Here is a 12,122-nt window from a genome sequence, read left to right as displayed (position 1 = left end):
AAGGCTTGGAAGTTAAATGCCGCTAGTGGACTGCTACGTTTATTGTGCCATCCACTACGCTGGCACTGCAAACATGGCAAACATGGCTTCAGGCATGAACAGCACATCCTGACTGCAACCGTGTAAAAACTGAAATTTGGCATGTCAAAATACACCCTTTTAAATAAACCTCTTTTTAAAACATTAATGTCATCCCTCTGTAAGTCCTTGAGGCCCACAAAGCAGGGTACATGATATATAAAAGTAGGACAAGTGGAAATTTAATGTTAACATGTCCTTACAGAGACTAGAACACAAAAGCTATTTTTCCATCGTGTCGAAAACCAGAGAACTGATAAAAATCCAAATACTGTATCTCAGGAATATGACTAGCTAGAGAAATAATTAAACAGCTATTTTAATAGTCATTAAAACTCCAATTCAATAGTGAAGTAAGATTTTTCAAAAATAGTAAAGAAAGGTAACTTCTAGAAAGTTACCCTGAACCTGCTTGAAATGTCAGAAAGCTAACTAGCACCAGCCTGAGATTAGACTTTGAATATGTGTGAAGAAGGTATGAAATGCATCGCAGGAGCAAGTGATAAGCTGCCCTGAATGGGCAGATAGAACTGCTCTGAGCTCAGCAGTATGTTGAAGGTGTTGAAGGTGGGGCTTTGGGCCTACTTTTGACAGCGCAATGTGAAATCCGGCTTGAGAGGTCTTATGAGCCACTTGTAACACTTGAAAGGGAGAGAACACAATGGCAAGGCAATTCGTGGATATCCTCTATCTGTTTGATATAAAATCCTACTTTTGTCCTATCAGACTTCTGTCTGGTTTTATTGTGGGTACAGTGGCTGCTGTAGCGATGGATGTGGGAAGTCACTAGGATTACCGTAGCACACTGGTTCCCAACCTTTTGACTGTGGGCCCCCACTAGATCATTACTAGAACCCGTGAACACCCACTGAATCATTATTGGAATTGAGGGATGCCCCCACTGAGTCATAACTGGAAGCCGGGGACCCAGGCCTAAACATGGTTGATGATCTGAACAGCAAAACAATACATACAAAATACAGAAACAAACATTCTATCAAACATCTACACAAATGGTAACACATTTTATTTAATTTGCATAAAAATTAACTAAAAAATGAAAATGTTAATTTGACAAGGAAGGTTGGCGTTTTCCTAAATTCAATTGAAGCTACACATCATCCATACTATATTCTGTTTGATGTACCTGCACTGCTCCCTCGAATCAATCTGAGGATACCAATTTCATTTTTAGCCTCCAATTGCAAATTCCTTGACGTTTATAATACATTTTAAAATTTCCAGTAGTACATTTAGCCACTTTATTTAAATACACTTTATCATCTGTCAATTTTAGTTAATTTTCGAAGCAGTTATGGACCCCTTGAGGAGGCTTAGCGGACCCCCCCAGAGGTCCTTGGACCACAGGTTGGGAACCCCTGCAATAGTACACTTCCCAGACACCCTCCCTGCTCTCAAAACCCAGGTTTAGCATGGTAGAAGACTTCTGCCATCTTTGAAATGTCCAAAGTGCCCTGGGAACCTGTACCCCATTAGTCAGGGCGAGGCAAGGTGTCATCCGTACCCACTCGCAACTGCCAGGCATAAATGTGGCACAGTCAGAACACTTTCTGGACCTGAAAAAGACCAGAGGAGAACTGGACCTGTTTATTACCCGCGAGGAGCCCTGAAGGACTGGACCTTCTCTACCCTTCACCCAGGACAAATAAGTGGCCTCAAGGCTCATAAGGCTGACCTGTTCAAACAACAGGGATGAAACACACTACAAGAGTTCTTTCCTGCAACCATCAACTCACCAGTGGCAATAGGACCTGGACTCTACCCTGTTGTTGGCCTCTGCCTGACACCATGTGAGTCTCCAAATGCCTCCATGAGGTTTTGGGGGGCGTTAGAAGTGTATTCCTCTGGTGCACTGGGAATTAAAGGACCTAGTTAGAAGATAAAATCTTTGATCAGTACAAACTTGGTTGGTGTGTCCGACCCATGCTCCATTGTGATCTGCGTCAAACTGTCCAAGTCCCTGTCTACTGTGATCACTGATTATCACCGGTGCTTTGTGGAGCTATTTCTACTTAAAACATTCATATCTCTGGTTTCCCTTAATGGATTTTTGTCATTTTGGTATCAGTTTGTTAATTTAAATTTACTCTATTCTTTTAATTTGTTTTGGATTTTTATTGTTTTGTATTTTGACTTTATTACTGTTTTGGTACTGCATAAATACTTTACACATTTCCCCAAGTTACGCCTGTCAGCTTTGTGCCAGAGCTATGATGGGGTTGATTTAGCGCAGGCTAATTTAGTAACTTCGAGGGTTCACCCTGACAGAGTTGCACTTATTACCTGTGTAATCTTACACTATAGTTTACAAATATCTGGAAAATCTGTCAATGACATCCTTTGGACATGTGTGCTGCACACCCTTTTCACACCATTCTTTCCCAGACACACAAGGACCACATTCCACAAGCTAGTCTTTAAAAAAAAAATTGATGACTTCCCCGGAACAGTTCCTAAAGCCACAGGACCCATGTGTCAATCCCTCAAAGATGGAAGAAAAAAAAAAACAGTGACCCCCTATAGCAATCTCATTAATGCAGGATCTCTTACACCGGTTCACCACCCAAATGTCTTAGCCTTCACCAAAGAAGTCCACAGGGAATGCTTCCCTGGCAAGAGACTGACCCCCGAAGGCCTCTACAAAGAGGTGGGAAAAAAGTACACAGGACGAGCCAGCCCATTCCAGTAACTGCTTCTTTTAACAGCTCCCTACAATATAATGAAGTCTCAACAACCTAACACACTTACAGATCAACCGCCTTCAGAGAAAACCCTGTTCGATCAAGTTACAATTACCAGCACACTGCTGGCCCCCTGGAATAATAACATCCCAGAGGGGGAAGAAAAAAAAAGAAAAAAAAAAAAAGGGGGTTCACTTTACAACGCTAGAACACACTTTAGAGTGAATAAAATCTGAGACACAAAACCAACTTGCTAGATGCAGCAGACCTGTGCTCAAGCAGAATGTTTATCTTCACCAATTTCTCATACCCCTTTGATATTGTACACTACAATATGCACAACCTTCACATCCCATCAGTGGCATACATATTCGTTCATTTCCCCAACTGTGAAAGTTCTCACATGTGGAGATCCTCACAAGGTCCCTCCCCCCCCCCCAGGTACCTATTTAATTAACATCTCCAGTAAAAGTCTCAGAATCTCTTTAAATCTCATGATCTCCACTTCCTTGCACATGGTGATGCAAATAAACATACTTTTCAAAGGACAATATGGGCAATTTTTCGAAACTTCCAAAGGCTCAGTTACAATAGAGCTTTGAATGAACCAAAACAGTGTCAAACTCTACAGCTGAAGTTGGTAAACAAGCCCTAATTACACCAACTTAAATTTCGAAGAGAGGGCAAAGCAAAATATTTCTCTGAGACTAAATTCAACATTAAGCCAAGAGGTCTAGACATGAGATGTAAACCTAACTCTCATTACTCATACAGGTGCAGTAGTATACATACAAATACATACCATTACCAAAAGTATCAAAAGAAATCCCTCAAAAGCTCATCCCGTTCATTCCTCCACAAGACCACCATATGACACGAGCTCTAGTTAATGCATGCCTGAAGTGCAGAAGACTGTATCTGGCATCCACAAATTTCAAACTAACAAGACTCAAAATGCTACAATGTGACTCATCTTTGAACAAAGGTAGCACAATACCTAACAAACTTCAATGACACCTCACCAAAACCAGAATTTTGTTTAACAAAAATGCTTAGAAGCATACTCATAAGTTCAAGATAACCAACTTTTAAGAACAGCCTGCTCTGATCAAGCAAATGTCCTAAAACCTAAGGCAAGCAAAAAGAAGACATTATACTCTGGCAGTTTAATTGTCAAAAGGCTGGACCTTGAGATGCTCTGTGTTAGTATGGTACACTTTTCAAGCACAGTAAGCGCTACATACATGCAATTACAATACATCACAGTAAACATGAATGATCCTCCATATCAACCTTTGCAAAATATGTTGTATTTCAAAGGAAAATTACTAGCATGCTGCTATATATGGTCAAAATGGAAATGTATGTTAAATTTAACTCAGACCATATTTGGTAATAACAAAAAACCACTACGAGCAACGGACAAATAAACGTGATTAAGAAGGAGTAATACACCATGACTGAACAAATACAAAAAACTGTTAAAAAAGTGTTTTACTATGGATTTACTAACATACAGAGAAAAGCCACGCATTTTCATTCATGCAGTAATTAATTTAGGGCAGCAGTTGGCTATCATGTGTGAACACATGCCATCTAACAGCTACAGATAAATGACTTGATAGTCAAGAAACCACCAACTATAAATGCAAAAGCCTAAATGTAACAGTGAAAATCACCAGTGAAGAGTCCTTAGGTAACTTATAGGTTAAAGAAAAAATGCTAAACAAAGCTAATGGTAGCCCAACTAGAACATGTTTTTCACTGTTGTATTGAACTTTCACCAAATATAATAAAGTTTTATTGATTTGGAGCCTGGGATAGCAGGTAGGTCATGGATTTCCTATCACTTTAGCTGAAACGGAACTATGTGGAAACATACAAGACCAAACGTTGAATCTAGGCTATGACACAGTGCTGCTCTACTATATAAGCAAGAGATTAAAATTCAGAAACTGAGGAATTAGAACACCTTGTTCTAAAACCCTGAACTTCAGCATGGACGTGGAGTACAATGGGGAGGGAAAGGATGATGTTCTTGAGTTTGAGCAAATGAACATTATCAGAGAGATCTAGGAACCAGAGGCAGGAAAGGACCTCTAGCCTGCCCGGTTTCTGCCCAGTATAACCGTGGAGAACATATTTTGCTTCAGTTCCACTTGCCCATTCTGAACACATATCTGTAACTGTATGTGAAATCGTCTTAGAATATAAAGGTGACTCCATGCTTTTCACAATCGACATGTCAGGTCTACTGCCTTTATCATAACTTTTCATAATAAATAATCAGGCCTGTAACCATTATTATTGACTTGTCACCGTAACAACACCGATGCACTGTGTTGGGCAGGTCTTCCCACTAGGCAACCATCAGGAATACCATAATAAAAATAAAATTATGTACAAAATTACAGTGGTCAAAACAATAGAAAACCCCTACTAACACTGTCAATCAAGGATTACCACAATGCAAATCTTTTACCCCCATGGTTTGTTCGGGTGGGTCAATGCTTAATCTGAGCCTGTGGTTGCACCTAGGGCCCACTAGCACTCCTTATTGGGGAACCAGCGCTTACTTTCCCTCTACAGACTTTGATCCGAGCAAGAGAGATAAAAACACAAAAGAGAATGAGGAGGAAGAGAAACACTGAAACACAGTGGAAGATGGAGAGATCAGGAGTGAAAAACAACCTGCAAGAGTGAGATAAAGGGACAGGAAGTATCTGGTGTTGACTAAACAGGCCTCAGCTGGAACTAGACTCTGCACCCTTGGTATTCAGCACCCAGGCATTTGATAGAGACACCTGTCGGATTCGGATCAAAACTCTGGGCTGTGGCACTTGATCTTTTTCAAATTATGCACTGGGTAGGCAACCAAAACCCTTTGCCTGCAGTGGTGAACTGCAGGCTTCAGTGAAACAAAATACCTGATGCAGACTTTAGCACAGTGTAACAACAATCCACCCTTAAAAGCCTATTGCCTTTAACACATGCACTTCAGAACAAGTAAGACCTACTTGTTTTGCCATTACTTTCATTATATATATATATATATATATATATATATATATATATATATATATATATTATATATTATATATATATTGCACCTAATGAAATAAACAGTTTTGCCCGATGAACTGATAAGGTCTATCACCTTTACTATTGGCAGGATACAGTATCCAACACATACCTACTGAAGTGCTCACAACCTGGCAATCATCAGGCATACAGTTATAAAATATGGGCATAAGATTACAAATCTGCACAGAACTACAGTTGGCAAAACAATATACAATTCCTCTCAATAGGGCCCAACTGGAATATCTGTTTTCAAACCAACAGATAATAGGACTGTGTCAAGATTTTCATGAGTTGCAAGACCTAATTCAAACAGTTATGAAGACCAATACATATAACATCTAAGAAGTTGGTTATAACACAACATGACACGTAACCTGCGGTTTTCAATCCCTTGCTTAGAAATGGGTAGCACAGCAGATGGCTCCATAATAAAAAAAACTGGTAAATTTTCAATTATGGATTTTTCTTACTGTTTTACTTTTAGGTCAGTCTAGTTCTATTGCTTCCACTTCCCATAGCACTATATTAAATGTGAGTGAATTTTGTGCTCTCTCAGCCACCTCCCCACTAGTCATGGTCTTGAATCTTGTATTAGGAGACATTTAGGCATTAAGGGCCTGATTTAGATCTGGTCTGTAATGATCCAGCCCAAACCCTTCCGCAGCCTTGGCAGTCCACCCGCCAGATTTAGATATTGGCGGTCCCATAGATGATAGCCCACTGAGTCCTGCTAACTCTGCCAAGACTTCACACCCACAGTGACGGCAACATAGAAAACAGAGGATGACGGCTCGGGGGCACTGCAGTCATATATAGGTCAGTACTTTTTTTTTTAGATCAGTGTGACATGCATATGTCAGGGACACGACTGGGTCAGACATGGATGCGAACACACTGGTACGTTATACCCTCACACATATCGCACATAAACACAACTGCCATTTTGGTGTTAGTATATATTGCCAAATGAATGCTGGCACCACAATGACACTAGAATTACACTTGCCAACTGTGTACAAGTGGCACATTGCAAGGGGACCTGCACATGTCATGTTGTGTGTCCAGTTGTATATGTGGGTTAATACATGTATGTGTGTGCACGATGCGAGTGGCTGGTTGCGGTGGAGGAAGCTTGAGTGGGTGATGTGACTGTCAGAATGTCTACAACTTGCATATGGATTTGATGTGTGTGTTGTGATGCTGCGTGCAGCATTCATGTGATTGTTGTGTGGCGGTCGTAATTGTGTTGACTGTTGTGGTTGTGTCGTGTGGGGGTGCAATAGTATGTATGTTGTGTCATGAATGTGCATCAATGCGTGTTTGCCACACGTGCATGTTGTGATGCAATGGCAATGGATACGAGAGTGTATGTGGTGTGTGAAGCAGGTGTAAACATATGGGTAAGATACAGTGTGTGTCTATGTGAAACTACTGTCCGATGTCCACTGGGTCCAGCGATTGTCTCCCTCAGTCAGCAATCCGCCAGCAGTACACTGCCTATAGGACTGTAACATCTAAATCTGGTTGGCGGGAACCCGCATGCATGCCGGCTAGGAAGTACAATCCGTCGGGGCAGTCAGCGGCTCAGCCACAATACATCCAAATACGGTGAGCAGAACAACATCAACTTGGCGGTGTTCTTGGGGTCGTCCCCCTGACAGACTGGCAGTAAGACCGCCAATGACTAATTCAAGCCCTTATTTAAATATTATGACCTCCGAAATATGTGCTAGTGTTGTACAAGGCTCCTAATCTGACATACTTCAGTGTTAATATACTCCGGTGCCAGGGGAACAGACAGGGTAGGGTGATTACAAATAATCAAAGAATTATACAAATACTAAAATGGCATAATCAATCCTTAATTAGATTAAGAATTCTCTAAATCTGGCAGTATCCCCCTATTCCGCATCATCTTCTTTGTAAAAGTTAAAATCAAGCAGTACTACATGTATAGAAAATTATTATAAGGTAAGATTAAGGAAAAGGCAAGAGGAGAGCTGCATGTTTGTGTTAAAATGACTTTATGAGTGGCATTCCACAGTTGATCTTTCTGAAATGCAAACTACATATTGCCTCATGCAGGTTTTGGTACAAAAAATGAAGGCAGAAGGAAATTATATGCTAAGCGATAATGTTAAAATTGTCTTACTTACTAAAAACCATACAATAATTAACAAATTAAACACCTATTTAAAAAAAGCGAAATGACCGCTACCATGTCACTTACCCGGGTCATGCAATAAAAGGAAATATTTATCATAAGGTAATCAATTATTGATGCGTTTAAATAGAGCAATTCCACAAAGAACGTTTATCCCAATTAACTCTGCATCCATTCATACACATTCGCACCATAGAATCACTGAATTTATGTACTCATCTTGTACTCTCAACGCTAAAATAGAAGTTATACGAAGTAACTTAAAAACCACTAACAAAATGTCATGATGGCCAAGGTTAACTAAATTATTAGAGAGCTGCAAACATGGTTTAGTGACTTAATACACTTTTGTCAAATGAACTACCTTTTTTTTTTAAATATATCTTTTATTTTAGGTTTTATTGTAACAAACACATTGTGAAATAAACCACCATGACAATGGCACAGAGGTCAATCACAAGCATTCTTGTCGCAGCAAATACACATGGTGAAGTGATACAGATACAGTGGAATAGTACAGTACACAATAAAAAAAATCTCCTCATTCTCTTCTTAGGTACATAGTGACATATCAGTGACCTTTTTGCCTAAAAGGCATATCCAGTCTGATCTGTATCCGAAGGGCCCCGATCTCATTCGTCCGGCCTAGGCCATAATGTATTCAAATATCCCACACTCTGAAATTCTTTTGGAGTAGACCCTGCTTTGATACATGACATTTTCTGCGGCCATATAAAGATCCATCCCGTCACCAATGCAGATCGATGACAGGATTGGCAGATGGATCCACGGGACAGAAGTGCGCAGAAGCCTCGAGCTCAGGATCACTTGCGAAGGCACCATCATCCATAGTGCCTGGTGGAGCCAAATAGTTCACAAGAGGTGGCTCATAAGTGGCCTCTCAAATCAGCCTCAGTCTCATGGGGTATGATCGAGAATGAACCCACATTGGGAACATCAGTTTATTGTCCACAGGAGGCACAGGCGGAACAGTAAGTCTCACCAATGGTAGACACTCAAAGAGGCACAGGTGCAATGAAAAACAGGTTGAACGTATCACAGGACCGGTCGGAATGACAATGACCAATCAAGCTCCAATTCCTCCAGCCACAGACCACCAAAGGACTGTACCATGTGATCACTGCACAGCTGGGCTGGTGACAGTAGCTCCATCACTCGTTTAGCTGAGAAGGAACAACCACTGCATATTAGGAACAGCAGTAGCAGTATCCCACCAATCAGTGCCAACGCCAAAGGAAAGCCACCAAACAGACTTGAGAAGAGTGAATTGATGGCTGATGAAATGACTCCGAAGACAGTATGGAAGATGGAAACAAATCCAGACCCAACAGCCTTAAAGAAATGTACAATCCCAGTAGTGCTCAAGGCATTGAATATTCTGAAGACCAGCTCTCCAAAGTGCCTGGGGAAGTTGGTATTTAATAGGGATTGTATCTTGGCTGATGTTCTTGCTATTTGGAGAGCATACATCTCTCTGGCCAATGTCAACACCTCTTGTTTTTGGAACAGTAGTGCCTTTAGTCTGCTAAGCTTGTCATAATTTACATTAGCAGTGTCAATGTGAGGCCACAACTTTGCTACTCTTATCTCTTGTGGGAGGGGGAACAGAACATGTCCACAACAAGTTACAATTTGAGAGACTGAAATTGCACAACCAATTCCTGGTCTCATTCTGCAGCGGCTGATTGTTCAGGACCACATAACTTACATTCTAAAGTATATGAAATGCTGGACAAATCAAAAGAACGGGAGTACCCTTTAAAAAGCATGCCAAGTTGGCGAACCCAGCATTGCAAAAAGCCGTGAAGTGACACCTAGCAACTTGTATCTGCCCACAGCAAAATATTTCTAACATTTTGTGAAACAGAAAGGTGGAAATTTGGCAGCTTTACAACTTTATGTACGAGCCATACTGCTGAGGGACTTTCTGCTATTGTGAAAGACAGCTTTTCTAACTTTTTTTTATGTTGAGTCTGGTGTAACCAGCTTCCTTTTTAGCCATTATCTATTGTTCCCTGGAAAAATTAAAAGCAGCAAACAAGTCACTACTGTTAATGTATTTCCATGGGACTATGCTAATTTTCAGAACCCGTAATGTCTAACCTAACTGCATAATGGAACGCACCTGACTTTTCCAATGATGTAAGAGGGACATGTCTACTGCAGAAGACACTATGGCCCTCATTCTGACCTTGGCGGGCGGCGGAGGCCGGCTGCCAAAGTCCCGCCGTCAGGTTACCGTTCCGCGGTCGAAAGACCGCAGCGGTAATTCTGACTTTCCCGCTGGGCTGGCGGGCGGTCGCCTTCAGACCGCCAGCCAGCCCAGTGGGAAAGAGGCTTCCACGATGAAGCCGGCTCGGAATCGAGCCGGCGGAGTGGAAGCTGTGCGACGGGTGCAGTTGCACCCGTCGCGTATTTCACTGTCTGCGCAGCAGACAGTGAAATACATGTAGGGGCCCTCTTACGGGGGCCCCTGTAATGCCCATGCCAGTGGCATGGGCACTGCAGGGGCCCCCAGGGGCCCCGCGACCCCCCCTACCGCCATCCGGATCTCGGCGGTCCGACCGCCGGGATCTGGATGGCGGTAGGGGGGGTCGGAATCCCCGCGGCGGTGCAGCAAGCTGCGCCGCCGCGGAGGATTCAATGGGGCGGCGGTACACTGGCGGGACCCCGCCAGTGGTGCCGGTCCGACCGCGGCGGTCGGAATCCCCATTGGAGCACCGCCGGCCTGTCGGCGGTGCTCCCGCGGTCCTCCGCCCTGACGGTCAAAGACCGCCAGGGTCAGAATGACCACCTATGTTGTTAAGAGTGTGTATTCTATTGGACAGAGTATTCATGCCATTATCGACAACAGCTAAAGCCTTTTTCATATTTCCCTTAACTATTTGCCTATCTATTTGCAGCTGCTTCCATTTAAAAAGGCTTCCATATTTCATTGTACATGGCATACAAGAATAGTTTATAGAGTGGCTTTCTAGGACCTAGTAAGAAATCTTGCAATTCTACTTCTGATAGGAGACTAAGATGCTCCTTAACTGCTGCTAAGTTGTTAGTGCGTAAGAATTGTTGGCACAGTTTACTTACACTGGATGTGGTTACTATACCAGAGTGTTGACATGAGAAATAGCAAGGGTCCGGTCGGCTTATCCTGAAACTCCCTGAATAATTAACAAAATGCACCTGACACCCAAGTGTGTCCATTGGCCACAATAACCACCCACTGGGACTTGAAAGTGTGAAATTATAGGTACCACATTGAAGCCAAGCATTCAGTTCTTCCTCTGTGACATTTAGGAAGGATTGCCAATCGGTGAATTTGGCTGGTGTGAGGATGATGCGCGCATTCATTTCTTTTAATTTTACTAATCCTAGGCAGGATGTTTATTGAATTGTCTCATTCAAAAATATAATTTAGGGAGGAGTAAGGCTTCCATGCCCTAAATTTGCCAATCTTGTGTTCCCTATACACCTTTCACATCAATAGTGCTTTTCCAGTATTCATAACCTTCAACAGCAAGTCGAGAAGCAAAAGAATCTAAATAGATTAATTTGGTGTCAGTCCCCAAAACTTTCCATACTTTAGAAGGTGGCAATTTGAAGTAATGTGACTCTGCATGTGTAGGGTCATGCCCATAAAAGTATGCACATTTGTCAGTATGTTTTCGGCTTCCCCACAGGTGGAGTAGAGCAATGGTCCCACTTTGTGTAGTTAAATACTGATTTATGTCTAGTTGCTCGGTGCAGATAGTAATGTCCCCAATGGTTATAACAGAACATTTCCCCATAATTCACTGTGTTCATATGTACATCATCACTTTCAAATACAGTATAGTCCTGCAGCTCAGCAAGCACAGAATCAACTGTTTGAACATCCCAGTCATCTGAAACAACATCAGGTGTAATTACATCAGTCATTGAAAGTTTGAATACATAAGGAATTTGTATTACCTCAGTAGGCCCGTACATATCAAAAGGAACTTTATCCCAAACAATCCCATCTGGAATTGGTACTGCTGAAATGTTCACAAGGGACAAGTCTCTTCAGACCTTATGTGAGGAAAGATAGGGTGTTA

The 12,122-nt window shown here is 42.0% G+C and overlaps 1 protein-coding gene across 2 annotated transcripts in view; it reads right to left on the bottom strand.

Moving 5' to 3' along the window:
- The window catches only part of NAMPT (nicotinamide phosphoribosyltransferase), a 189,644-nt gene that overhangs the window by 131,182 nt on the left and 46,340 nt on the right, over positions 1-12,122 (bottom strand). Inside the window, exon 2 of one of the 2 annotated variants that reach the window (XM_069229848.1) lies at positions 11,998-12,096. The exons of the other annotated variant lie outside the window; for it this stretch is intronic. Within the exon in view, the coding sequence (XP_069085949.1) occupies positions 11,998-12,015 (18 nt within the window). The 5' untranslated portion in view covers positions 12,016-12,096. The remainder of the gene's footprint in view (positions 1-11,997; positions 12,097-12,122) is intronic. 2 annotated transcript variants of the gene reach the window in all.

The sequence above is a fragment of the Pleurodeles waltl genome, chromosome 4_1 (genome assembly GCF_031143425.1).
Source record: "Pleurodeles waltl isolate 20211129_DDA chromosome 4_1, aPleWal1.hap1.20221129, whole genome shotgun sequence".
In the NCBI taxonomy this organism is placed as follows: domain Eukaryota; kingdom Metazoa; phylum Chordata; class Amphibia; order Caudata; family Salamandridae; genus Pleurodeles; species Pleurodeles waltl.
The sequence above is the reverse complement of the archived record's forward strand: the minus strand, read 5'-3'. Positions and strand labels throughout refer to the sequence as shown.